We start from the raw sequence: 27,485 nt of genomic DNA, 5'->3' as shown, positions 1-27,485 counted from the left end.
GGGACAGTTTTGGGAGTCCCGTCTCTTCCTTCTCCCACCATGTGGGACCCAGGGATCAAGGTTAGGCCAACAGGCTTGAGTGGCAAGCGCCTTTACCCTCCGAGCCATCCGCCAGCTCCTGAGCCATCATTATGAGAACACCTGTGCCATTTAAGGTTTAAGGCAACAGGTATAATTTTCTCCTGTTACTCTACCTTCTGTCTTATAGTACTGGGGATTGAACTTGGGGCCTTGTGCATGCCAGACAAGCATTCTACCACTGAGCTACACCGCCAGTCTCCCAGAGTCATCTCTCTTATGTCAGTTTGACCTAGAGGGGGGACAGAGTCATAAGGCACCTTACACCTCCCCTGAGGGGCACCTCAAAACAGGACACACACGGAGACTCAAGCTCAGCACCGTTTTCAAATAATTTATTAGGAATTCAAAACAAAATAAGACCTGGAAAAAGAAGTTACAGATGTGGAGAGACACCGAGGGTGGAATTTGCTGGCTTCAAAAACACCATGTAACATCTTTTTTAAAAAAAAAAAAAAAATGGTTTTTTTTTTTTTCCTCAAACAAATCAGAAAATGGAATCCCAGGTCCCTGAACCCACGGTTAGGCCCAGTGGGGTAAGCGGGCCCAGGGACAGGGGCGGGGGCGGGACGGGGGGAGGGGGGCTCAGCTCAGATGCGTAGAAAATTAAAAATAAAAAACCAGTAAAATGCAGCTTCTCTTTTATTAGGAAATATTTAACAAAAACAAAAACAAAAAAAAAAAAAAACCAAAAAACCGAAAACAGCCGCGCATCTTGGTGACGAAGATTATTGCTTTGAGTTCTCAGGGCTAATAGGTTGAGTGAGCGCCTCACACGGACAATTAACTCTCCAAAGGGGGTTTTGAGGGTTGGGGGGCTCTGCTGGGGAAGGGAGCTTAAGCCCCCAGCCTCAGACTTGGGTGGGGAAGGACACAGAGAGGGGATAACAGCAGGTAGGCCTCAGCCCTGCCGCACCAGCCAGGTCTCACTCCATGTTCACACCCTGACCCTGTCTCTTTCCTCTGAAAGGGGCTCCAGGGGCTCTGGATGCGGGACTATCCTGGTGGGAAACTTCAGTGAGAATGTGGGGGTTCCCTGAGAAGCCCTTTGCTTTTCCTGGCATCTACTCCCTACTGAAGTGCCCCTGACGCCCACCCACGGTGGAGGAGGGCTCAGAGCAGAAACCATGAGGGGCCCCGCCTAAGCAGTGGCTAGGAGGCCTTTGGAGAGCTAATTCCTTCCCAGCAGGGGCTCTAGGCAGCCCTCCTCTTCCCTGGCCCCTTGCCCCCCACACACACTGGGTTTTTGGGGAGAGTCGGCCCAAGGCCTTGAACCCAGGAGGCCTGAGAGGGTGTGTGGGCCTGCCGTGGCGAGAGCTGAGGTCTGCAAGCTTACAGTAAGTCTGAGGAGGAGGGGACGGGGAGGGGGGGAAAGGGGAGACCTTGGCCCGGTGGGGGTCAGGCAATGCCCACACCCCAGGGGGGCCTTAGAGAGGGAGGGGGTGGGTGGGGATAGGACTTCACCTCACAGTATTTACATATGATACAGGACGGGATGGTTCCAGGGGCTCGGCCTGGCCTCCCCGCCGCCCTGCCCTGCCCTCCCTCCGCCCCCCCCTCTCCAGGACTGGAGGGAGGTGGCCAGGAGACCACACCCATAGATAGACACTTTGTTCTCAGCTGGTGGGGGGGCACCTGGCCCCTTGCCCCCTGCGGCCTGGGGCTTCACATTCACAAACCTAGAAACAGTTTAAAAACAGTTCCTTTAAAAAAAAAAAAAAATGTAAAGAGCAAAAGAGGGAAAAGCCAGAATAAAAAAAAACCAGGGTTGGGGCTGCGGCCCACAGCCGCCTCCCTCTGTCCCCACGCTAGCTATGCGCAGATACAAAAGCCTTCTGGGGTGTTCTAAACGAGGCAGCAGGGGAGGACGGGGCAGACCCGAGAGGGGAAATCTGGTGGGGGCGCGGGGGGGGGGCAACCGGCTAATCCAAAATAAATAAAAGCGAACAGGGAGAGGCGGGGGGGGGGGGGGGGCAAGGTCGGAAAAGGGGAGGTTAGTAAGGGAACCAGATGTGTGGGGACAGCAGAGCAGGGCCCAGGGGCTGGGGGACAGGCAGTAGCGGTCCGAGGCGGAGCTGCAGCGCAGGGGCTGGGCTGCTGCGGCTGAGGTGTCCCCATCCCCTGGCTGGCTCACTCTGGTCCTCAGTCAGCTGCAGGCTGGGGCGCTGAAAGGGAACGGCAAGACAGACAGAGGGCGCTGTAGCCCCCCTGGTCTCTCTCGGGGGCCCACAGGATAGGCGTGCCCCCCTTTCCGAAGCCCTTCCTAGAGGAATTTTGTTCAGACTTGACACTTCCTGTTCCCTGGGGGGGCTGGCGCTGGCTGGGTGCTTACCCCAGATCCTGAGTGGCTAGGTTTATGTCCTGTTCCCTGGGAAGCTGATCTGAACCCCACTGAAAACAGCACCTTGTAAGCAATTTGGAAGTATCTCGTGTGTTTGCTGTCTTCTTACATTTTTAAAGATTTATCTTGTTATTATGTTTTTAACTGTGTTCACTGCTGGGCGTGGTGGTGCATGCCCTGTAAGCAGAGGTAGGCAGATCTCTGATCTGAGGTCAGCCTGGTCTACAACAGCAAAGTGCCAGGCCAGCCGCAACTACACGGTACGACTGTCTCAAAAATGGAAAGTGTTCACTTGTGTGTATACGTGCATGTGAGTGCAGGATCCTGTGGGGAGAAGAGAGCCCTAAATCTGAACTCCTGGAACTGGAGTCACGGGTGGTTGTGGGCCACCCAGATGTGAATTCAGGTTCTCTGCAAAGGGTAGTGTGTGTTCGTAACCACTGAACCATCTCTACCGCACCCCGTTATTTTTACACCTTTTTAAAGATTGACTGTGTGTATTGTGGTTAAGGGCACTTGTTATGAAGAACCTGGATTTGGCTCCCAGAACCCACATGGTAGCTCACAGGCACTTCCAACTCCAGCTGCGGAAGTCCTGATGCCCTGTTTGGCCTCGGCAGGCACCATATACATTCCTAGTGAGCATACATACATGCAGGCAAAACATGCAGACACATAAAATAAATTTAAAACCAAACCAAACCTGGACAGGGCTGGGGCCGCGCTCAGTGTAGATGATGCTAGGAATGCACAAGCCCTGGGTTCAATCCCCAGCACAAATTAAAACCCTCGATGTGTGCCGGGCGGTGGTGGCGCACGCCTTTAATCCCAGCACTGGGGAGGCAGAGCCAGGCTGATCTCTGTGAGCCAGCCTGGGCTACCAAGTGAGTTCCAGGAAAGGTGCAAAGCTACACAGAGAAACCCTGTCTCGAAAAACCAAAAACAAAAAAACCCCTCGATGTGTAAGGCTTTCCTTTGGGAACTTGGAGTCAATTTAGACAGACAGCAAAGTGGGGTGTTATCAATTGCAAAAAATGCTGTCAGTCCAGTGAAGCACAATTAACTTATATTTCATTTACATATTTGCTCTATTAATTAATTAATATTTGGCTTCTTGAGACAGGGTCTTGCCACACATATCAGGCTGGCTTTGCACTTATAATCTACCGACCTCTGTCTCCCCAGTGCTGGGCTAAGTATTATGTTCTTTGTGTAGCTGTGTGTGTTTGTATGGTGTATTTACTTGTTGGTGTGGGTGTATGCACATTCATGTGAGGACGTAAGTGCACTCGTGTGCATGTGCATGTGGAGGCCAGTGGCTGGTGGCAATCGTCTTCTCCATTTGGCTAGAATGGCTGGCTAACAAGCTTCAGGGACCCACCCCTCGGGGCTCAGGGCTCCCAGGCGTGTGCCGCTGTGCTCATCCTTTGATGTGGGATCTCAACTCCGGTCTTCGTGCTTGCCCAGCAGGCCCTTGACCGACTCGGCCAGCCCTCCTGCTCTCTTTTTGAGACAATCTCACTAGGTAGCCCTAGCTGACCTAGAGCGTAAAGGAATCCTCCTGCCTCAGCTTCCCAAGTGCAGGGATTGTAGGCCTCTGCCACCATGCCTGGCTTAATTTACATCAGACTGTAGCAAGCTAAGCAACTTCTCTCTTGTGTTTGTTGGCCACTGAGGGCATCCAGGCCTGTCTCCCCCCGTAGGCTGTGCACGCTATTTAGTAGTTAACGGGGCTGGCATTCACAATACCGGCTCCGCAGCGGCCCCACCCACCTCCAGTTCCTCACCTCCTGCCACCTCTCCCCTGCTTCAGTGGTACCCATTGGTGAAGGCTGTGGCAATCAAAGGACCCTGAAAAGAAAAGAATTAGACTCCTGGGATCCTGGGCCAAGTTCAGACAAACTGGGGAGCTCCTGTCACCCCCGTGGGAACCCTAGGGGGAGACGCAGATTCTTCTAGCTGGCACGTGTTACCCCGATACAGATCTACTCGTGTACAAGGCAGGGCCTGGGAACCTGCACAGAACCAGGGATAAAACGAGGGCAACCCTGAGCTGGACTCTGACCACACGGGAAGGAGAGAGACACCCTCTCGTCCTTCTCACAGACACTTTCTTCTCTGCCATCATCCCTCAGTCTCACTCTGCCCGAGAAGATGGACAAGGCCTCTCCCTCCCCCAATTTCAGAGACCTCCCAGGATGAGGGGGTGAGGTGGAGGCCATGAGGCCTCGCCACTCACCCCAAGACTGTGACCGAAACCAGTGCTGGGGGCGGGGCTGGCGGCGCTGATGTAACTGCTGACCCCCGAGTCCTGGTTGGCCGCCCCGTAGAGCTCGGCCATGGGGCCGGGGCTCGTGGTCCCCAGGAAGCCCCCTGTGCGGCTGGGCGTAGAACCTGGAGGAGGAGCCATCGTCCAGGGGTGAGAGCCTGGTAACCCAGAAAGAAGACGGTGATAGCCCGGACGCCCACGGCCACCCCACCACAGCCACTCCCTCCCTGCCCCGGACCTGTAGATGCCCCTCCCTGGGGATCACGAAGGCCTCCTCCCCAGCCCCCACCACGTTCTGTCTGACCACCGGACAGCCTCCTCTCCCTGTGAGTCCCTCCAAGTCTTCCTCTCTTGCGGCCCAGCACCTTGTCTAAGGCTGGCCTAGGTCTCCATGTTGCTAGAAGCCATTACCACCCCACCTCCCCCACCCCACACCCCCACCCCACCTCCCCCCCACACCCCCACCCCACCCCACCCCCCTGCTCCCTGCTCCTGTACTTGACCCATGCAGACTAACTGATCTCTCAGCCGGAACAATCCTTGCCCCTTCTTCCATAAGCCTTTCCTCGGCCTCCCCCAAAGCACCCGCCGGCAGCTCCTTAGGACCTGATGCCTCCAGAGCTGCAGCAGCGATCTTCAGGGTTACGCTGCCCCTCGGCACACCGACCCCCCAACAGCGTGCATGCTCTGGGGGGACGCTGCCAGCGTCGCCCTCGGCTGGCTCAGCTCAGCCCACGCGTGGGTGAGTGGATAAACGAACCCCTTTGTCAGTGGGTGGAGCAGAACTCCTGGACTCCTCCACCCCCTCGCGAGCTCCCTTCCCAGAAGGCCTCACCTGTCCCTCGGACTACAGCCGCTGCCGCCGCCGCCGCCGCCATCGGACCATATGCGGTGAGAGGAATAGCTGGAAGACAAAGTGTGGGCACTGAGCGCGAGGAGGAGGGGACCCTACCACCTGGCAGGCTTCTCCTACCCGGCCCCAGCTTGGAGAAGGAGGTCATTGTGTGTCCCCCCCGCCCCGGGTCAAAGCACAGATAGCCGCTGTGGCTAGCCATTCTGTGCCCTGACCTGACTGACGGGACCCAGGGAGCAGCCCAGCCTCAGTTTCCACTCTGGACTCTAGGACACCGCTGATGTGCTGTGGCAGAGGCAGTAGCTCCTTGTCCACAGGGCCCTTGGCAGGGGACATGATGCTCCTTGTCACCGACTGGCCCAGGGCACAGAAGCCAGGCCCATGACCTCAAGGCGGGACTGGCTGAGGACTGTGAGCTGCAGGGCTCCCCACGGGGTCAGGCTGGTAACACCCCAGCTCTGCTATGTCTTGCTGCTGTGGGTCCTGCATCCTCTCGCGCTCCCCCCAGGGCCTCCCTGACTACCAGGCTAAGTGATCCACGCCCCTCTCTTGTCCTCTACATCTGTTTCCCTCCTCAGTTCTGTATACAACAGGTGCTTAATAAATGCCTGCACTAAAAAGGTAAAAGAGACTTCTGCTCTTTTTTTTTTTCCCCTCCATTTTCGTTTTGGCTTTCTGAGTCATGGACCAGGCTGGTCTCAGACTCCCAAGCACTGGGGTTGCAGGCGTGTGCCATTGTAACTGGTTCCACACAGTGCTGGGGACCGACACCAGGGCTTCGGGCATACGAGGCAAGCAGTCCATCCCCCAGAAATCTTGAGCAAAGTCACTGTGCAGGGGATTCAGACCCAGCGCCTGCGGCTCCTGAGCTCTGGATCCCCCTTTCTGCAAACCGTCATCTGGCTGGCGGCTTCTCGCTGAGACTTCACCCCCTCGCCCTCTCCTGGCGCTTCCGCCAGCGGCGTGAAACCCTACGCACTCTGCACAGCTTTGTGCTTTATCTTTCCAAGAAACTTCATTTACTTAATTAATCCATCCGTCTCTACTAGCACACCAGCTTCTGGACGGCAGGGGCCTTATCTGCTTATTTTTATACGTCCCCCAGTGCCTGGCCCAGAGTCGGCACCATAAATATGTACTGAACACATAAAAGACATACCCAAATCTCTTTGTTCCAAGCCAAGAGAAAAGTTCAGAACACCACATTCCCAAGAGCTACGGAGACTGGAACCCAGGCCCTCCCCCTGCCCAGATACCATCAGCATTGACATTTCCTGACTCAGGCCTACCAGGTAGAAGACCCTGGGCACTAAGGTCTAACCTTTCACAAAGCAGGCTCTTAAGTAGCCGACCTCACTGAGCACTTATCAAAGTGTAAAGAATTATTCTTGGCATAATAAGCATGTGTTATCCTGAAGACTCAGTAACAGCAGGACCTTGCTCCTTCTGCCCCCCCCCCCACCGTGGCCTGGTGGCGCACGTTGCACACAGTGGGTCCTCACACAGAGGTCTTACATGAGGAGACAGGAAAGGCCTCCTGCTCCAAGTGCCAGAGCACTCTGTTCGTTTAGACAGCCATCACCTCCTCCACCACGGGGACGCTGCTTCCTGCTCCCTGTCCTTTACCCTGGGTCTCTCTTCTCCCACCCCTGTTCTGACAGGCCGCTGGGGCATCCCTTGGAAGGAAGATCTGAAGCAGTTCCCCCACACACACACAGAGCCAGGTCGGGGGCGGAGTCCACAGGTCGGGTGGGGGAGAAGCGGGATGGACAGAGAAACCCCTGGGGCCCACCCTCATGTGCACAGTACTCCCCGCTCAGCCTCGCCCCAGCCTCACAGCTGAGTCGGTTGGGGCCCTCACGGACAGGGACTTTGACCTCATTTTCCCAGTGGGAGCCCACGGACATCCCTGGGGTCAGACGGAGCCAACAGATACACGTCACTTGGCCCACAGTCTCTTGAGTTGTGGGGGGGCGGTGTTACTATGACAGAATAAAGATTGAACATCCGTATGAGAGAGTCAAAGCTGGGAGTCCTGGCTTCTCGGGAGAAATGAGACGTGAGTGCCGCACCTGGAGCCCCTCAAGGATGGGCTGGCACTCAGTGCAGGCATGCCTGGGTCCGAGCACCAAGTCCCCAGAGCCCACTGTGCTTCAAGTCTGTGACGCTGGTCTGTTCACCACTGGGGACCAGAGCTTCCGTGGTGCCTGGCGCATGGGAGGCGCTAGATCAATATTTGCCGAACGGATGAATGAGTGACTTTACCTCCATCTGCTCTGCTTGGCCTCACGCCCCACCCTCGAGGGCCAGGTAGCTGAACCAACTGGCCAGTGCCCAGGTACAGTCTGCCATGTCCTCACGGCCATGGGGCCGGCGGGCGGGCGGGAGGATAGGGTCCTGCCAGCTCTCCCCGGGGACGGTCCCTCTCCCTCTCTCTGTCTCCCCACGTGGCCTATGAGATACACGGAATCCGAGCCACTGACCTGTAAGCTCAGGGAGGGACTGGGGCGCTCGGGAGAGGGGTCCGCTCTACACGGAATTCTAAAATGAAACGTAAAACAGCTTAGGGAGAAGTCAGGGGGCCCCTCCGGCGTGGCCGAGGGGGAAGAGATGCACCCACGGGGACCATGGGTCAGGGGACAGGCCATGCATGGGACTCGAGGACCCCGGAATGGAGAGTGCACAGTCTCAGTGGGTGAGGCGGGGGCAGAGGGGGTGGCACAACCAAGAGAGGAAGAGGAAAGAAGGAAGGAAGCCAGAGGCACCAGCTAAACCTGGGCACAAGGCAACACCAGCACTAGATTCTTGACTTTTGCTGCTGACAGTCGAACCCAGGTCTTTACACAAGCCAGACGAGCACTCTACCACTCAGCGGTACTCCAAGCCCCGTTTTTTGGGGGGTTTTTTTTTGGTTTTAAGATTTATTTATTTTAGCCCTGCAGTGGTGGTGCACACCTTTAATCCCAGCACTCGGGAGGCAGAGGCAGGTGGATCTCTGAGTTGAGGCCAGCCTGGTCTACAGAGTGAGATCCAGGAGAGCCAGGGCTACACAAAGAGATCGTGCCTCAAAAACACCAAAAGGATGTATTTTGTGTGTTTGAGTGTTCTGCCTACACGTATATATGCATACCACAGGCACACCTGGTGCCCTTGGAGCTCAGGAGGATTTCAGGTCCCCTGCAACCGGAGTTACTGACAGCTGCAAGCCACCATATGGGTGCTGGGAACTGAACCTCAGTCCTCTAGGACAGCCAGTGTCCCTGGGTGGGGCCAGCGCCTCGCGGCACGCCTTCCCCGGGGATCTTTGCAGCAGCTCCCCCGACTTTCGGGAGCAGTTGGTTTCTTAGTCTATAAAATGGGATTCCTGAGAGGGTCGGACAACATGCGTACTAAGGACTCCAAGTTCAACAGCCCAAGGGCACAGGATACAAATGCTTAGGGACCCTCCAGTAACTAAGACTCAGATGAACTGGGATGTGGCTCAGTGGTGGAGCACTTGCCTGACACTCTTAAAGCCATGGATTCAATTCCCAGTACTGGGGGGTAGAAAGATAATAATAATAATAATAATAATAATAATAATAATAATAACAACAACAACAATAATGCCAGGGGACTGGGGTTGTAGCTTAGCTGGTTGGGTGCCTGACCTGTGATCACGGCACTGAAGAGGTGCCATGTGGCTACATGGTGAGTTTGAGGCTAGCCTAGGCTACAGGAGCCTCTGTTTCAAAGACAAATGACCAACATTAAGAGATGTGGTTCTGCTAGAGTACCGGTGTGTGTGAGGTCCCAAGTCCATTCCCAGCACTACATGAATGAATAAGGGCTGGGAAATGCTTTGAGACTTCAAGGGAAATGATAATAACAGGCCAGCTCAGAATTTTGTTGAAATTTCTGTTTAAATGGCAGGTCTAGTGTTCTCTTTATGCTGAGTATTTCAGCTTTAAGAGTCAGCATGGCCGGGCAGCGGTGGCGCACGCCTTTAATCCCAGCCCTCGGGAGGCAAAGACAAGTGAATCTCTTGTGAGTTCGAGGCCAGCCTGGTCTAGAGAGCGAGATCCAGGACAGGCACCAAAACTACACAGAGAAACCCTGTCTCAAAAAAAGAAAAAAAAAATCAGCACGTAGGCTCTCAGTCTGCGTGACCTGTAAGGGCTCAGTACAGCACCTCTAAGTAGGTTTGTAACAGCCTGACTCACATTGGCCCCTGGGGAAGCCCCTACTACAAGTCCAGTGCTGTCTCTGGTAGAAATGGCAATCCTGGAGTCGGGTAGGGGTTCGAGGAAGGGAGGAGACAGACAGAGAATGAACGGCTGGGCGAGAACCGTACCATGCAGTGCCACAGGAGGCGCCCCGACTCTCAACTTCTGTGAAGGGGGTTGAAGGAGGAGGGGGAAGGACTTCCTTCCTCAGACATGCCCTTCCTTCCAAGTCTCCAGTTAAGTGGACCCCCCCCCGCCATGCACCCCAGACACCACCACCCCGAGTAGTCAACACTGCCTGGGGACTGGGGGCATGCTGGCGGCAGAGGGTCACCCAGCAGGACTTACCAGGGAACTGGTAGGTGTAGCCAGGGGCAAGGCCTGTGTAACTCCGGCTGGCGTAGGTCGTGGCTTGGAAACCTGGGTAACCTGATGGGACAAGGGGGCGGTATGAGACGCCTGGCCCACAGCTGGGGGGCAGCCGGCTCGGACCTGAGCTGTTCATCTTTTTCCCACACCTCGACACAGATATCCTCAGTTTCCCAGAGGCCTTCTGTGCAAACAAGTCTCATGCTAAGCACAGCGTCCATTTTATTATCTCATTAAACCTTGCAACTACTGTAATGGGAAAACACTGCAAGGAGTCTCAAGGTACAGGCGTGGAAACTGAGGAACAGAGAGACGGCACTGACCGAGAACAATGCAACCTTGTCACCCAACTTCCCTCCCACTGTGCCCACCCTTCCTCCGGTCCCCATTTCCTGCCTCCTCAGCCACACTGATTTGCTGCTTTTCAAGTGTGCAGAGAGCAGCCCGGGGTCTCCGCACGCACAGTCATCTCTGCCTGTGCCATTCCCCGAGAGACCACCGAGGCCTTGCGACGCTAGCGTCAGCCGGGCCTCCCGACTCGAAGCTTTCGGCCCGAGGCTACAGTTTCCACCATGTCATCCGCTCGCGGTTTCTGTGAGGGCGGATAGTCCACCTCTCAAAGAAAACGCCTCAGTCAGTAATAACGGAGCGCTGGAATTCAAGTTCAGACCTGATTAGCTCCAGGTTCTGCACCACCAACCTCGCTCCTTTTATTTTTTTAAGTTTCGTGTGTGTGTGTGTGTGTGTGTGTGTGTGTGTGTGTGTGTGTGTGTGTGCTGTACAGGTGTGCGCGCAAGCCTGCTCTCAGGGACTGATGCTGGGTGTTCTTTTCTGTCACTCTCCGCCTTATTTTGAGGCAGGGTCTCTCACTGAGCCTAGAGCTCACCGATCGGCTAGACCGGGTGACCTGTGAGGCCCCCGGTACAGAGGTGACAGCCGTAAGCTGTGACCGGCTCTCAAGAGGCTCTCTGGGGCTGCGAACTCAAGTCACCACGACTGCACAGCGACCCTCCGCCCACGGAGCCAGTACCCGGCAAACTGTTGATTGCAGACAGGCTTTTCTTGCACTTGGGTGTTGGAAATGGGGGTAAAGCAGCTCACAGATCACGGAAGCCAAAAGCAACAAACAAAAGACAGAGGCATTTCTCAAAGTGCAGGGTGGACATGAGGACACGAGACGGGACAGTGGAACGCCTCATTCCAGCCCCATCCTGTCTGGGAGGGCCAAGATCTGCGAGAAAGAACAACTCTGGGGCTGGGATGCGTCCCCGCTCAGCAGAACACTTGCTGCGGCACATAAATAAAGCCCGAGCTCAACCTCCAGGCTGACATAAGCTCATGACAGCGTGTGCCCGCCGGTCCTCTCGGGAGTTCGAGGTCATCCTTGGCTGCACCGTGAGTTCTAGACTCTCCTGGGCTACAGGGTCCATCTCAATAATAATAATAATAATAATAATAATAATAATAATAATAATAATAATACTGGGCTACAGGGTCCATCTCAATAATAATAATAATAATAATAATAATAATAATAATAATACTGGGCTACAGGGTCCATCTCAATAATAATAATAATAATAATAATAATAATAATAAAATAAAGCCTGGCAGTGGTGGCGCGTGTGTTTTAATCCCAGCACTTGAGAGGCAGAGGCAGGCAGATGATCTCTGAGTTCAAGGCCAGCCTGGTCTATAAATAGTGAGTTCAGGATAGTCAGGGATACACAGAGAAATCCTGTCTCTAAATAAATAGATAGATAGATAGATAGATAGATAGATAGATAGATAGATAGATAGATAAAATAAAGTAGAGCCGGGCATGGTGACACATACTTTTAGTTCCAGCCCTTAAGAGGCAGAGGCAGGTGGATTTCTGTGAATCCATCCTGGTTCAGGACAGCCAGGGCTACAAAGTGAGACCCTGCCTCAAACAAACAAATAATCTGGCAACAGCAAAATAATCTGCTCAACTAGTAACAGGAGAAAATAGTACATTAGATGACAGTATTTCATCAATATAAAATCCCAACGCTGACGACCACGCCGTGAGGTGAGGTGGGAGGATCAGTTCAGCGGGTAAGAGCATCCATCCCTACCCCTGACGATCTGGGTTCATGCCCAGCGGAGCCCACTGTGGAAAGGAGGAACCGACTCCTGAAAGTTGTCCTCTGACCCCTACGTGTACCCTGTTGCCTGTGTACACCTGCTCTCATCTACACACAGTCACAATAAATAAAATAAAAAGTTGGGGGGCCTGCAAGATACACACAATCACAATAAATAAAATAAAAAGTTGGGGGACCTGCAAGATGGCTTAGAGGGCAAAGCACATGTTAAGCAAGCCTGATGATCCCCGAGTGTAAGTTTCCAGAACCCACGTGAAGGAGGAAGACGAGAACTGATTGAAACTGTCCTCCAGCCTCCACAGGATGCACACACATGTGTGTGCCCCCCCCCCCCCGACACAGACACAGACACAGACACACACACACAATAATAACACTTTAAAAACTAAAAAGTACTCTAAGCCAGGTGGTGGTGACGCACGCCTTTAATCCCAGCACTCAGGAGGCAGAGCCAGGCAGATCTCTGTGAGTTTGAGGCCAGCCTAGTCTACAGAGCGAGATCCAGGACAGACACCAAAACTACACGGAGAAATCGTGTCTCGCACCAAAAGTACACGGAGAAACCCTGTCTCGAAAAACCAAAATAAAAAGATAAAAAAAATAAAAATTACTCTAAAGCCCTCAGAAGCAGAGGCAAAGCGGATCTCTGTGAGTTTAAAGTCAGCCTGATCTACATAGTTTAAGGCTAGCCTGATCTACAGAGCAAGTTCCAGAATTGACAGAGTTGTACTTCTTTACAAGATTTATTTTATTACTATTATTATTATTTATTTTTGTTTGTTGTTTTTTATTTTTGAGACAGGGTCTCATTATGTAACTCTGGCTGTCCTGGAACTCACTATATAGACCAGGCTGACCTTAAACTTTCTATGTAGATCAGGCTGGCCTGAAGCTCAGAGACCTACCTACCTCTGCCTCCCAAGTGCTAGGATTAAAGGCATGCACCACCAAGCCCAGTTCCTTAAAGATTTATTTTTAGTTTTTAATTATGTGTATACTATGTGACTGTGTGGGAGCCCTCAAGTCTCCACAGAGGCTACAAGATGGGTCAGGTCTCCTGGAGCCCAGACTCAGGAGCTGCTAGACATGGGAACTGGAAACCAAACTCAAGTCCTCTGTAAGAGCAATGCACACTCTTAATCACACAGCCATCTTTCTTTATGTAGACCACGCTGGCCACTCACTCAGAGATCCACTTGCCTCTGCCTCTTTAGGAGATACTAAACTCATTCTCTCTCTCTCTCTCTCTCTCTCTCTCTCTCTCTCTCTCTCTCTCTCTCACACACACACACACACACACACACACACACACACACACACACACACAAAGGGGGGGTGTCGTGCCTCCAGTTCTAGGCATTCACCATCCATGGCTGCATTTTTTTCTTTTTAATGTTAATTTTTTAATTTATTATATTACTATTATTATCCCATGTGTTTCTGTGTATGTCTGCCACATGTGAGCCGCCTGCATGCCAGGGTGAAGAACGGCAGTATCCCTTGGAACTGGGGGTGCAGGCAGTTCTGGGTGCCGGGAACGAAACCCAGGATCTCTACACAAGCAGGAAATGCTCTTACCTGCTGAGCTAGCTCCCCGGCCCCTATTTACGTGTGTGTGTGTGTGTGTGTGTGTGTGTGTGTGTGTGTGTGTGTGTGTGTGTGTACGCGTGTGCATGTGTGTACCTGTGTCCCCTCACACGTGCTTCCTAAGGGCTGAGCACCTATAACAACTTAAGAGCTGGGCCCGTCTCTTTCTTTTTTGAGATTCACCTTTTCTTTTTAATTAAAAAATATTTTTGTGCCGGGCGGTGGTGGCGCACGCCTTTAATCCCAGCACTCGGGAGGTAGAGGCAGGCGGATCTCTGTGAGTTTGAGGCCAGCCTGGTCTACAGAGCGAGTTCCAGGACAGGCACCAAAACAACAGAGAAACCGTGTCTCGCAAAAACCAATATATATGTATATGTATGTATTTTGCAAATGTTGTTTTTCTCTTACGTGTATGAGTGTTTTGCTTGCATATGTGTCCTGCATCACATGTATGCAATGCTGTGGACACCAGAAGAGGGCGTCGGATCCTCTAGAACTGGAGTTACAGACAGGTGTGAGCTGCCATGTGGGTGCTGGGAATTGAACCTGGGTCCTCCAGAAGAGCAGCCAGTGCTCTAATCACTGAGCCATCTCCCCAGTTGCTTGGGTGCTTTTCTTTTCTCTTTTTGGTTTTTTGAGACAGAGTTTCTCTGTGTAGCCCTGGCTGTCCTAGAACTCACTTTGCAGACCAGGCTGGACTCAGAGATCCGCCTGCCTCTGCCTTCTGAGTGCTGGGATTAAAAGTGTGAGCCACCACTACCTGGCTTCTTGGGTGCTCTTCAAGGTGCAGCTGAGTCCTGTCTGATTGTCAGGGCTCACGGCCACTTCCGTCACCTGCTCCGGGGAGCCTCCCTGACACCCAGGGCTCTTTGGGTGCCTTCTTGAGCCTCCCAAGGCCTCCTATAGAGAGACTCCTATTTCTCACTTGAATCACAGCCCTGAGAGCTGTTCCTGCCTCTCAAAAAGCACTATAAACATCAGCTGAGTAGGAAAAGCAGACTTCTCGCCTTGGGGCCTCTGTGATGCTGCTCCCCGTGTCCGGCACATCCTTCCCTTCCTCTTCCTGACCTCCCACAGCTGGCACCCACTCACCCTGCAGACTCAGCATAACTCGAACACAGCTCCTGGTTCTCCAGAGCCTTGGTCCAGTTCCCTATGACCACACTCTCCTGGTATCCTACACTTCGCCCTAAACTTGTCCGTCTTTTCTTGCTTTCCCTGACAGACCACAAATCTCAGGGAAGTCACTGCCGGGCTTCCCGGCAGAGGGCATGGCACGGATAGGCGCTCAATGCGGGATGGAAACGGAAACCCTGATGGGTTAGAGCAGGGGTGAACCGGCAGGGGACCAAAGAACACGGAGCGGCTGGACTACACTGGAGCCACCACAAGAGGGCAGTGCTCCACACCAAACTGCCCACCTTGGGCTGGCACACGGGATCTGAAGCACAGCTTGGACTTCAGGCAGGAGGGCAGACCACAGAAGAGAAGTCCCACCCACACAGCCCCCCCCCCTCAACCCCCGGGAGCCCCAGGAAGGGTTCTAGGCAGGAAGAAGCCACAGGCATAGGGCCAGGCACGTACCCAGCATGCCGATGCCCAGCATGAAGGCGTCCATTCCGTAGGGCATGACTCGAGACCGGCCCCGGGCCGAGCCCGTCGGGGACATCACCTCCTTTGGCTGGGCTTTCTTGCACTCCACCTGCGATGAAACCGGAGGGTCAGAGCTTCCCGTGCTACGGCAGGTCACGTCGTCACCATTTCAATGATCGCTTACGAAGAAGCGCTCACTGCGTCTGAAGGGCTTTACACGCGCTAGTTCACTCACTGAATGTTCACACCAAACGTAAGGTGAACACGTAATGTGATTCGATTTACTTTCAGTTTCGATTAAATAGATTGATTGATTGATTGATTTTGAGGCAGGGTCTAATTGTGGAGCTCTGGCTAGCTTGCAACTTGCTATGTAGACCAGGCTGGCCTTGAACTCGTGACCATCTTTTTGCCCTTCTCCAGAAAGTTGCGATTACAGATGTGTGCCATCCCATGAAGCTGGGGTTCCTATCTTATGAAAACTTGGGCTCGGCCAGGCGGTGGTGGCCGCACACGCCTTTAATCCCAGCACTCAGGAGGCAGAGCCAGGCGGATCTATGTGAGTTCGAGGCCAGGAAAAGTCTCTAAAGTTACACAGAGAAACCCTGTCACAAAAAAAAAACAAAAAACTTGGGCTCTGAGAAGGACCACCCTGTGACACTGCGTCCTCAAGGGTGTAGGAGAACAGGCTCTGCTGATTTCGGGGAGAGCCCCACCCCTGCCCATTTTCAGAACCCCAGCGCTTCCCTGACTGCCTCATCCTGGAGTCCCAGCCTCCGATCCCCGACCTCCCTCTAGTCCCAGCTCACCATTTTGTTGTTGATTTCGTGGAAGTGGATCTCACACACTTTCTCTACGATGTCCTCACTCTCGAACGTGACAAACCCAAACCCTAGAGGTTAGACAAGGGGCAGGCAGGATCAGAACCAGGGCTCACAGTCAACACCCAGCCCCATGCCGCACGTATACCACAGCTCATCTCTTGCGGGCGAGTGTCTGAGAGTTAATGAAAGGCTCTGCCCACAGCCTAAGAGCATCTCAACTACTGGCTGAGTCAAGGTTTCAAGTCCCAAATTACAGATGAACAAGCCAAGGCTCAGAGAGGTGAGCTCACTTGTCCAAGGTCACACAGCCAAGTTAGAAAGTGGTAGCCCTGGGGCTGGAGGGACGGCTCAGTTGCTAAAAGCACTTGCTGCTCTTCCAGAGGATGTGAGTTCAGTTCCCCCACACTCCCATTGGGCTGCTCAGAACTGCCTGTAACTCCAGCTGGCCTCCAAAGACACCCCCTCCACACACACACACACACACACACACACACACACACACACACACACACACAATCTTTTTTTTAATGTGGCAGAGCCACCATGAAAATACAGTCATCCTTTGGAATCAGAGGGCTAAGGGTTCTAGGTCCCTGCCCTGAGCCCCAAATCTAAGCCGTGCTCAAGTCCCTTATACAGAATGGCACATCTGCATAGAATCCACACATGCCCTTCAGTGAACTCCAGTCCTACCTCGGGTCTATTGCCCAGCACAGTGTAAGTGGTCCACAAATCCCATTACACTCTACGGCTCAAAGATTAATGGCAAGGGAAACATCTGTATTCCGTACAGATGTAACGGGGCCTAGGGGCTTTTTCTCTTATTTATTTTTCTTTCTTTCTTTCTTTCTCTTCAGTGCATCTACTAGCCCACTGGGCTGCGTTCTCAGCCCTCTAGATATCATTTTTTTTGGGGGGGGTCTTTTTAAATTGAAGTTGCTTGAGCCCAAAAGTACACAACTCCACAGAAAGGTGGGGATGACCTCACGCCTAAAATGCCCAAACAAACCTTCCTACAGAGAACATGTAGGTATACATGCAAACCCTAACTCACAGACACGGGGGGGGGGGGGGGGAGGACTCTACAGGTGTGCTTGCCCTGACATACCAGGCACACTTAAGACCCCCTCACCACACCCATTACACACTCACAGCCCACGCCATTCTGCCCAAAGAAGCTAAAAGCCCTGAAGCCACTGGAGAAACAGCCCCTGCCCCTCCCTCAGGGAGTCCCCCAAGGGCTGGGCTGGGATTTCTCAGAAGGCAAAACCCTTGGGAGAAAATCACCAGGCAGGACACAGCAGCGAGGCCCAGATGTGACCAGGTTCTGGGCCAGGAGGACTGGGGGGGGGGGGGGGGGGGTTTAGCTTGGGGGGGGTGCAGACTGCCTGAAGCGGTAGAGTCTATCTGACCCTGGGGCAGCCTGGCCTCAGTTCTGGTGACCAGGGACAAGGTAGCTGGGGTAGTGGGGCAGACACTGACCAAGGAAGGGGTACAGGATACCGTTGGGGGGTGTCCTCAGCTCCCCGTGTGTGTGTGTGTGTGTGTGTGTGTGTGTGTGTGTGTGTGTCTGCAACTGGCAAAGTTTCGAGTGCAGGAAAGAGGACAAAAGCCTTCTGTGAGGCCCGGCCCTGGAGAGGACTTGGATCGGCGGCAGGGATAGGATGTCAGGAGGCACCATGAAAGGGCAGCTGTGACCTGCAGCCCCCTGGCGGATGGATCCCAGGCCCCGGCCCCGGCCAGGGAGGGGGGAGGGGCGGCACTCACCTCTGTGTCGGTTGGTGGTTTTGTCAAACATCAGCATGGCATCATCCACCTGAAACACAGCCTGCTGTGTCAGACCCACAGACACCAACCCGGGGGCTCCCCAAACCCACACCCCTCCTGACTACCCCAGGCTTTCTATCCTAAACCTGCTCTCTCCAGGGGGACAGCACCCTAGATATCACAGCACATCAGAGTCCACGGGCCAGATTCCCAACGGACCGGCCTTGCATTTATTAGACTCCAAATGTATGCCTGACATTTTGGCTTCTGTCATCTCAATGCTCCCTGCACAGGCTCATCCCCCCACTGTATAGCTACAGGGAATGGGCTCAGAGAGGTGAAGTTGCCTGCCCAAGGTCACACAGCAAGTCCCGCACCAAGCCAGGGAGGAAAAGGCACAAAGTCGGTACTAGAGGAAGAAATATGGGGGAACAAGATTATGAGGTGGGAAAACCAAAGCCTCTTCCCTTTTTGGAAAAGGCCAGCAGCCAGACTCCCTTCTGCTACAGATCTGTTCTCTAATTGAGGTTTCCTTTAGCTAGAGGCTGTAATTAAAGCAAGTAGAGTTCACTGCCTGAGCTGCTAGCCTGGCACTGGCTGGGGGAGGGGAGGAGGTGAGAGAGGGGGAGGGGGAGGGTCAACATCAGCTACACTCTCCTGAACCCCAGCCACAGCTCCAGACACACAGACAACCTCGGCCGGTCCTGCCCGCCTTCTCCTGGGCCTCCGTCTGCTCCAACCACTGACCTGACTCCTCATGGCAGGGAAACGTCCTCCGACGAGAAGGCACGGCCTCTCCCCACCCTACTCCAGGCCCTTCATCAGTCTTAAAAAGATGCTTCTCAAGCCTCATTAAAGCAGGAAGCGGCAGACCCAGAAACAGGGTGGGCCTCCTTAGAGAACCCGGAAGCTCTCCTTAGGGGTCAAGCTAGACCAGGCCTCCGGTTTCCCCAGAGGGAACCAAGACCCCACTGAAATCGGAGACCGTGGGGTGCCTGGAGAATCTCAGCGGAAAATGACAGCTTCCAGCAGCAGAATGCCATCCCTCACTCCTGAGCCAATGACCACACTCAGACCTCTAACCCCAGCTCGGTCGGCTCAGCACACTTCGTCAGGCTCAGCACATCTCATCCCTCGCTTAAGCGCTGGAAAATGGACACCCAGGAGGGTCTGATCAAAGGGGAAGCTTTGAGGAGAGTTGAGGCTTTGAGGCGTGAGTTGGCGTCTTGGATACTGTGTTTGCTGGCTGGGTGTCCTTAGGGTAAATGGCTTTGGGTTTCTACGACTTTGATCCCTCGGTCTGTAAAATGGGTATTCATAGAGACGATTTCTTAGAGAAGTTAAATGTAAGGAGTACACAGAATACTCGACTTCCAGGAGCTGGGGTTCAGGATGCACTCGATATAAACAGCAGCTGTGATTATCTTTATTATGGAGGGACCTGCCCACAGGTCCCAACCGGAGAGAATGACTCCCAGGTCCCACCAGGGCAGCTGCATCAGTTATAATCGACATCACTATTCTACCCGGCATCTTGACTTGTGCTCAATTAATTATTTTTTGAATGGATGAGTGAATGAACAGAAAGAAAGAAGAAAAAAAAAAAAAACCAGCCACACCCTTCCTCCTTAATCCTGCAGCTTTGAGTTTCTGGCCTGACCCACAAACTGATTCAGGTCAAATCCAGTCCTTCCGGGCCTCTTCCACCCCAGGCTTACAAACTCGACATCCTTGGGTCCCCAACGTCCTCCAAGCCGGGCTCGGTTGGCTGGACAGACCCCCATGGAGGCGGTGGGGTGGAAGCCGGGGTAGGGCGCCCTGAGGAAAGTGGCTGGGGGTCTAGGGTACCCCCACACCGGTGGTGTTCCCCCCCCTCCTGGGGCCGGCTGAGGGGAGGGAGGCTACCAGCCCAGTGTCCTTAATAGGCTTTGGTCTCCATGGGAACCTGGGGGCAGGGGGGCTCTGGAGGGGGGAGGGGAGGCGACCGAGGCCTGCTGACCAGTGGGAGCCGCCAAGTTCGGCGGCGGCTAAGCCTGAGTGGCAGCCATGGCGGCTGACCATTGTTCCCCCCTCGGTGGCGGCCCCTCGATCCAGGCGGGAGGGGGGGGTGGCCCCCCAGCCGCGGGGCCCTTGGCATTCCCGGCTGTCCCCCTCGCTCCCTGGCAGCCTATTCTCCAGCTCCCCCTGGCCTCCCCGGGCCGGTTTCACATGCCAACGCCGATTTAGGCCCGAACAAAAGACGCGGCCGCTGACGGCTTCTCCTGGGGCCCGGTTGCCATGGCAACGCCGGCCCCGGGGGCAGGCGGCCTCCAATCACAGCTGCTGGATCAGATTAGTGCGGGCTCTAATGCTCGGTGCTCAGACACAAAGACACCCCGCCGGAGCCGAGCCGGGGCCTGCAGCTTCCCAGGAGCGCCCTTCCCTCTGGGGCCCAGGCTCTGCCTGCCCTGCATCTTGGACCCAGGTCCCCAAGGAGGCGCCTGAGCCAAGGCCTCTGGCCCCAACACGTCAGCATCCTCTGGCCTGCAGACCCCCCACCCGGCCACAGCTCACTGTCTATCTCCCAAGCCGAGGGCCAGCTTGGCCTTCTGGGGAATTCACATGTCATGATGGAGAGAGCAAGGGACCCAAGCCCTGGCCTATCTCACCTGAAACACGCAAGCAGGCCGCCCTCCTTCATCCCCTGCTCTTCAGACAGACAGACCCCCTTTGACATTTCCCCATGGAACCTTGAAGTTTGCACTGCTCGATTCTTCTAGGGATACCTTTATTGTCTTAGTGGCCCCACACCTCCTATTCATGGCCTACCTCTTCCAAGGCCCAGAAATGAAATCTCAACACACCCAAGAGCTGAGGGGCTGGTCATCTATCTGGGCCAGAGCAGACTTTGGGATGTTTTTCTTCAGTCCCAATACCTGAGGGATCAGCACCATCCCCAGCTCCCCACCTGGGTAAGCAGGGTACCCAATGCAATAAGGATTCTTATTTATTGGCGTCTTATCATCCTCCCCAGGAAGGTGCAGCTGCCTGTGGCCTAGACAGGTGCAAGCTCCCAGGAGGCAAAGGGGGGGGGGGAGGCGGACTGGATTGAACTGGCTACAGGAGCACCTCCTCCCTTGGGAGGAGAAGCAGGAGAAAAATACAGAGGAGGGTAACAGGGAGACTATGCGGCTTCCTCTCCCTGGAGAGGTCCAGAGTCTGAGGCCCATCGATGGGTGGGGAACCCAAACTGACTTGCTCTGACCTCACCTGAGGGGAGGGCCAGGCCCTACTCTGCCCTTTCGCTGGAACCGGGATGGTCTGACTGCCACCCCCCAACCTGGTCTGATCTATTCTCCGGGGCTTCCCCGGCCCCAGCAAAGCACCCCCCTTTCCAAAAGACCTACCTTTCCAAACTGCTCAAAATATTGCTTCACATCCTCGACGGTGGTGTTCACCGATAGCCCCCCCACAAAGATCTTCTTCGTTCGGGTGACCATCTGTCGGGGGGAAGGAACGAGAAAGTGGGCATCTGAGTCCTGTGGCCTACCGCCACCAGCAGGGGCTGGGGGAGGGGGGGGTCCCCCCTGCCAGGATGCCAGCTGACAAGCTCACAGTGGTGGCCGCAGCTTCTCCAGGGCCCCGGCTTCTCCAGGGCTCAGCTTCTCCAGGGCCCCGGCTTCTCTAAGTCTCCCCTTCCAAGTTCCCCCTCGGTCTCCTGCTTCTAGGTCTGTCACAAGCAGCTGGGCACCCCACTCTGGCTGGCGTTGAGTGTGCCTCCCACCCACCCTGGGGTCTGTGTATGGAGAATGCCTTCCCTAAGACCCACTGCCTAGCACGAAGACTCCACCAGTCCTCCTGGGAGACACCAAAGCCACCACAGGGTGTCACCAAACTTAACGCCGACATTTTCCTCATCAACCTTCCTCCCAACCCAACCTCTGGCAGCCCCCTGGCCCCAGCCCTGTTTTAGGAAGAACACATGGTCCTAATTACCCCAGGAGCGCATGGCTAATCCCAGGCAATTCCCAGCCCCATCCTAACACTAAGGGACCTTCTGTCACCAAACTGCTTAATGGAATTAACCCAATTCCGACCATGTGCTTCCTGGTGTGGCTCCCTTCGAATACCTGCTCCCGTAATTGCTTTCAGACCCTCTGCTGGACCCTTTCCAGAGATGCCCCTTTCTGTCCCCTAAAATGTGTTTCTTTCCCTCCGCCCCGGCAGGAGCTGGCAGCCTTGATGGAATTCATGGTGCAGAATCTCAGAGCACCTTACTTGCCACCAAGGGGGGAAATGAGACCTCCTTGAGAAGGATCATCCAGTCCTGGGGTGATCTCAGCAAAGCCCAGACTCCTGGTACCCAGACTTGGCCTTTCTTCCCATCCCCGTAAGTCAGTGGCTTAAAAGCTAAGATCTGGTCAGTCGCCATGATGTCTGGAATTGAATCTAAGGCCCTCACCTTGCATCGCAAGTTCTGAGCGCTCTTTTGCTCAACTGCTCAGAATTCCTTTTGCCCACCCTCTGCTCTAGAAGCAAACCCTTGAGAGCCCGGGATGGTCAAGTTAAAACATAACAGGTAGCTATGCGGCGGTCCTTTAATGCCAGCACTCAGGAGGCAGAGGCAGGCGGGTCTACAGAGCGAGATCCAGGACAGCCAAGGCTACACAGAGAAACCCTGTCTTGAAAAACCAAAAAACAAACAAACAAAAAACCAAAACAAAAAACACAACAGGTGACAGACTTGAAGGGTTCCCCTCCAGAAGCACAACACACCTCACACCCAGAGACAGGAGAGTGACTTGAAGTCAGAGGCACACTCTCTCATCCAAGCTAAGACAAGCTTGTCCCTCCAAGACTCAGGGTCCAGAGACTGTGATCTATGAGGCTAAAATCACACTCAGGGTCCAAACGGTATTGGCTTCAAATACAGGACAACAAAATGACTTCCTCTCTTTTCCGAAACACGCCAGCCCATCTGCTGCCCACCCCAGCACACAGGTGGAATGATGCACAGTGTCTTCATTCCGTACAACACAGGTATCCCCTCTCCTCACCCCCAGCACAACCCAGAGACACTCCAGACCGAGGTTCCAGACACATCTGCCACAGAAGAGAATGCCTGGGAGACCATTACCCGGAACCGCCCAGGATAAAGGCGCTTCCCCAGCACGCGCACGCGCACAATCTGCACACCTACCTTAGGCTGTGCTCTCCGGGGAAAGGCCACCTTGGGATCAATCTGCAAGAGACATATAAGAGGACAGGTAAGGGGTGGTCTTGGGTACCCCATACAGCCTGGGGTGGCTGCACAGCCTCCAGTCTCCTTCACCCCAGAACACAGAAGTGAGGATAAGCACAGTAGCTCTGGGGCAGGAAAACATACTGGGTTCGAATCCCGTGTATGCCACTTTCTAGCTATGAGAGACCCCTGGCAAGTTATTTAAACTTCGAAGAGCTCCAAGGTCAAGTTCACCTGCTAAACAGACAACTCATACCTATTCCAAAGGGCTGCCTGCAGGTTACTACTTCAGATAATGCACACCAAGCATGTCTAGCTCACAGTAAAAAAAAAAAAAAAACCCAAGTCTTATTTCACCAAGTATGAGACACGGACAGGCCTCGCCGAACAGATGCCACACGGGCGTCAGCGTCGTGACCCTACTGCCTCGGTGAGGCACGGAACTCTAACTTTGCCAACGGAGACTCTCTGCCTGGAGAGGGCCAGGAGGAGAGTCCAGACCCTCCAGGAACAGACTCAGTTCTCTTTCCTCGCGACCCCTGACCCCTGACCAGCCCTCCTAGAGGCTGCTGCACACAAAACAGCTCCTGAGAGTTGCAGCCAGGCTCCAGGTGAGGCAGGCCGCACGGCCTTCCGTGGTGTGAAAAGGCATGGGGGCTTTGGACTTAGAAACTCTGGGCTAGAGGCCAAGCCTGTGATCTCGGAAGCTTCACCTGCCTCAGTTCCCTCATCTGCAAAGTGGGGACAAATCACACCCACTTCTGCTGAGGGCAGCTGTGGGGGGGCGGGGCGGGCGGGCGGGGGGGACCCCAAACGAGATAAAGGGTGAAAGCAGCCCTTTGTGAACATCCCTTCGCCGCACAAACAAAGGTGTTATTACCAGAAGGCTACCTTTGCCCTTGCCGGTGAACAACCAGAGGGAACCAAATCAGGACGCACCTGGGTACGACTCCTGGGTGCCCAAGCCTCCCCGGCAGACCGTAAGAAACAGAACGCGACACTCTGTGACCCAGACCGGGCCTACGAGGCTTGGTCATGCCAATTTCTTGCCGCTCGCACAGACGGACATCATTTAGAAGTTACCAGCCAATCACAGGCAAGATCTATCTTTTCCCAAAGTTCCTTCCATTCAAAACTCGGCCTCGTTCTAGACAACTGGCCCCAGCCTCCCCTCGGCCTGCATGGCATGAACCAGGAAGTAGAATTTCGCCAGCTCTCCTACTGGAATCGGCCCAGAGACGGAACTCCAAAACCTACCCCTAGGACAATGTCCCTCCGCCAGCGAGGGTTCTGTGATCTCTCGGGACAATCAAAACCACGCACTGCCCGCCTGAAGTGTTGGTTCCATACCTCTATGGACACTCACATCCTTTCATTTCTCCCAGATGTGGCTCCCCAGCCACCTACCTACATACCTCAATGCACAGACCCCCGACGGTCAGACAGCACCCAAGCCATACGCCCCCAGACCCACATGCACCAAATCCTCATCACACTCACACACACACACACACACACACACACACACACACACACACCACCTCCACTCTGACTCACAGCTGGCAACGTAAATAAAACCCAACAAGTAAATAAAAGGTGAAAGTCGGCATCCAAAATAGACTCCTGCCCGCCCCCTTCCCCAGCCCAAGAGATGTTAAACACAGACAAAGCCCTTGCGGTTGGCAGCCTCCATCTCCTGAGGATACCCATCTCACCATCCACCACCCCCTTCCCTTATCAATCCTGCACTCCTTCAGCCAGGCACCCCCACCCCAGCCCCAGCCCCAGCCCCAAAACTCAAGCTTCCTAAAAGCAGCAGAAGCCATCAGGACATTCTGAGGACAGGGGATGATGGTAGGAGAAACAAGCTGCTGGATGGCAGATAATCGCCAAAAAAAACAATAGGCCACTGTCTCTGCTTTTCCCAGCCTGGGTCACTCAGGCTGAGCCAAGAAGATCCTTTCAGAGCAGGCAAAGTCGAGGCCTGGCCTCATTCGCTCATTACTGTGAACAGGAGTGGGAGCCACTGGGCAGAGATAAGAGGAGCCGGGGACAGACGGTAATTTAACAAATTCTTGGGCACAACCAGCCATTGTTGCAGGTAAACAGGAGCCAGTGACTGGCCCAAAGCAGGGAGGCCCAGGGATGGGGAAGAACGAGGGAGTGTGGAGAGAGGTCACACTGTCCCAGCCCCTGCCCCCTTCCCCGGCAGACAGTCACCCCCCATCACCAAGTAAGCCTTCCTATGATTTTTCCTCCTTTTCCTTGTGGAACCCCTGAGATGGCCTCCGCCAGCGCCCCCTGCAGGGTTCTAGACATTGGGGAGCAGTGGGAAACAAGCAAAATGTTCCAGGAGTTTGAATGCCAAGCAAGCGGCTTCTCCTAAGATCTAGTCTTCAGAAGGACTTTTTTTTTTTTTTTGCCCCCACCATGCAAGCTAGCTCCGTGTTCATAAATCCCCTGTAAGGGCAAAGAAGGTGCATGCCTGTCTTCTACACAAAGCAAGGAGAGTTCAGTGACCAAAGTCCGGGAAGGAGGGCGGGAGAAGGGGAGGGGGGCTCTGGGATGCTTTGCCATTGGTCTGGAATGCAAAAGGGGGTGTCACAGAGTCACACAGCAGTTAGATTTCAGAGAAGCCACCGTGGGTCACTGCAGCCCTGACTCACTCAATCTGGGGTAGGAGAGGGACCTAGCTCGACCCCAAACCCTGAAGTATCAAGATCACTACTCACAGAGAGAGAGGGTAGTAGTTGTTGCTGCTGCCCTCATCAATACCTGAGTGGGTGTGTGTGTGTGGCATCTTCTCCCAGGCCTGGCCTGGGATTTTTTTTTTTTTCCTTCCTCCCTCTGCCCCCAACTCTACTGAGAAAGTTTCAATGCATGACAGCTCTCAAGTCTCAGAAAACTCTCCCCCTCTCCTCCAGAACCCCATCCAACTGTCCCCTGGAGAGCGTCCTGATTCTCTCCTCTCCGGCAGCCTCCCACTCCCAAAGGACCACCACCCCCCCACCCCCCGAAACCCCGAGGGCCACTCACGGTTTTGGAGTCCAGTTCGTGCCGCGATTGCGCCAGCACTTTATCCACCCCCGCCTGGTCCATGAAAGTGACGAAGCCGAAACCCCTGCGCCGCGTAGTGAGTGAGGGAGAAGCAGGCAGATGGTTACAAGGGCAGTGAGTGGCCGCGGTGGAAGGGGCGAGCCCCGGCGGCAGGGGAGGTTTCGGCGACTCACCTGGATCTTTTGGTCAGGGGGTCCCGCATCACCAGACACTCCTTCACCTCCCCGAACTGGCCGAAGTATTCGCGCAGCCCTTCTGTAACCACACACCCGCCTTCGGACCAGCCCAGGCCCGGAGCCCTTCCCCCTCCTCCCCCGTCCTTTGCCCCCGGTGACCCCAGCGCGGCCCTGCCGCCCCCGCGCCAAGCTGCCCGCGCGCGCTCTCCACTGCCGGCCCCCACCCCGCCACCCCTGCACTCGCCGGGGGTTCCCGTGGAGCCTTCCTGGCGCCCACCGGGGCCTCGGGGAGGCAAGGGCCGGGCCGGGCTGGAGTGGGGGACCGCTCCGGTTGGGTTCCCGCCGCTCCGGGAGCCGCCTCACAAAAGTTTGAGCCGCAGGTGCGAGCGGAGTTGGAGCTGCCGCTGGCGGGTCCCGGGGCCCAGCCCGCCCCCCCCCGATGCCCCTGAACCCCACCCCACCCCACCCCCGTCAACTGCTCCCCAACCCGCGCCGGGCCGTGCGCGCTCGCCAAGCGTGCTGCGCTCTCGGGGTCCCGGGCGGGGCGCGGAAGAGGGCACGAGGGCGCCCGGGGTCAGCAGGGCGCAGGGCCGGGCAGGGGCGTCCGGGGCTGGGGCGCCGCAAGGGGTGCAGGGTGGCGGTGCGGGGCCGGCGGGTGCTCCCCGGGCTGGCTCACCCTGCGTGGTCTGCCAACTGAGTCCTCCGATGAACATCTTGCTGCGGGAGGAGCAGAGACACAAAGGGCCCGCGTGAGCGCCGGGCGCCAGGGAGCAGGGGCGCGGGCTCGGGCCCCGGGAGGCCCCGGCCCGACCCGGATCGGCCATGTTGGCGGGGCCGGGGCGGACGCGGGCTGGGCAGGCCGGGCCGGGCCGGGCCGGACCGTACCAGGGGTCGTGCGGCGAGTCCGGGGAGGCGAGGCCGGGCTGGGGCGCGTCAGTCTCCATCGGGAGCCGCGGGCGGCGCGGGCAGCGGAGCGGCGGCGGCGGCGGCGGCGGCGGCGCTCGGCGCGGGGCAGA

The 27,485-nt window shown here is 55.3% G+C and overlaps 1 protein-coding gene across 1 annotated transcript; it reads right to left on the bottom strand.

The window, feature by feature from the left end:
* Positions 1–395: 395 nt before the first annotated feature.
* Msi1 (musashi RNA binding protein 1) lies at positions 396–27,485 on the bottom strand. Its single transcript, XM_037198623.1, is given in 16 exon segments — positions 396–2,243; positions 4,207–4,270; positions 4,659–4,813; positions 5,524–5,592; positions 8,025–8,040; positions 8,042–8,082; positions 10,095–10,175; positions 15,416–15,533; positions 16,234–16,316; positions 18,016–18,064; positions 21,402–21,494; positions 23,195–23,236; positions 26,273–26,357; positions 26,467–26,548; positions 27,146–27,186; positions 27,355–27,485. Coding segments are annotated over 15 exon segments (1,056 nt in total). The 5' UTR covers positions 27,414–27,485; the 3' UTR covers positions 396–2,243; positions 4,207–4,228.

This window comes from Peromyscus leucopus, chromosome 23 (assembly GCF_004664715.2).
Source record: "Peromyscus leucopus breed LL Stock chromosome 23, UCI_PerLeu_2.1, whole genome shotgun sequence".
Classification (NCBI taxonomy): domain Eukaryota; kingdom Metazoa; phylum Chordata; class Mammalia; order Rodentia; family Cricetidae; genus Peromyscus; species Peromyscus leucopus.
The sequence above is the reverse complement of the archived record's forward strand: the minus strand, read 5'-3'. Positions and strand labels throughout refer to the sequence as shown.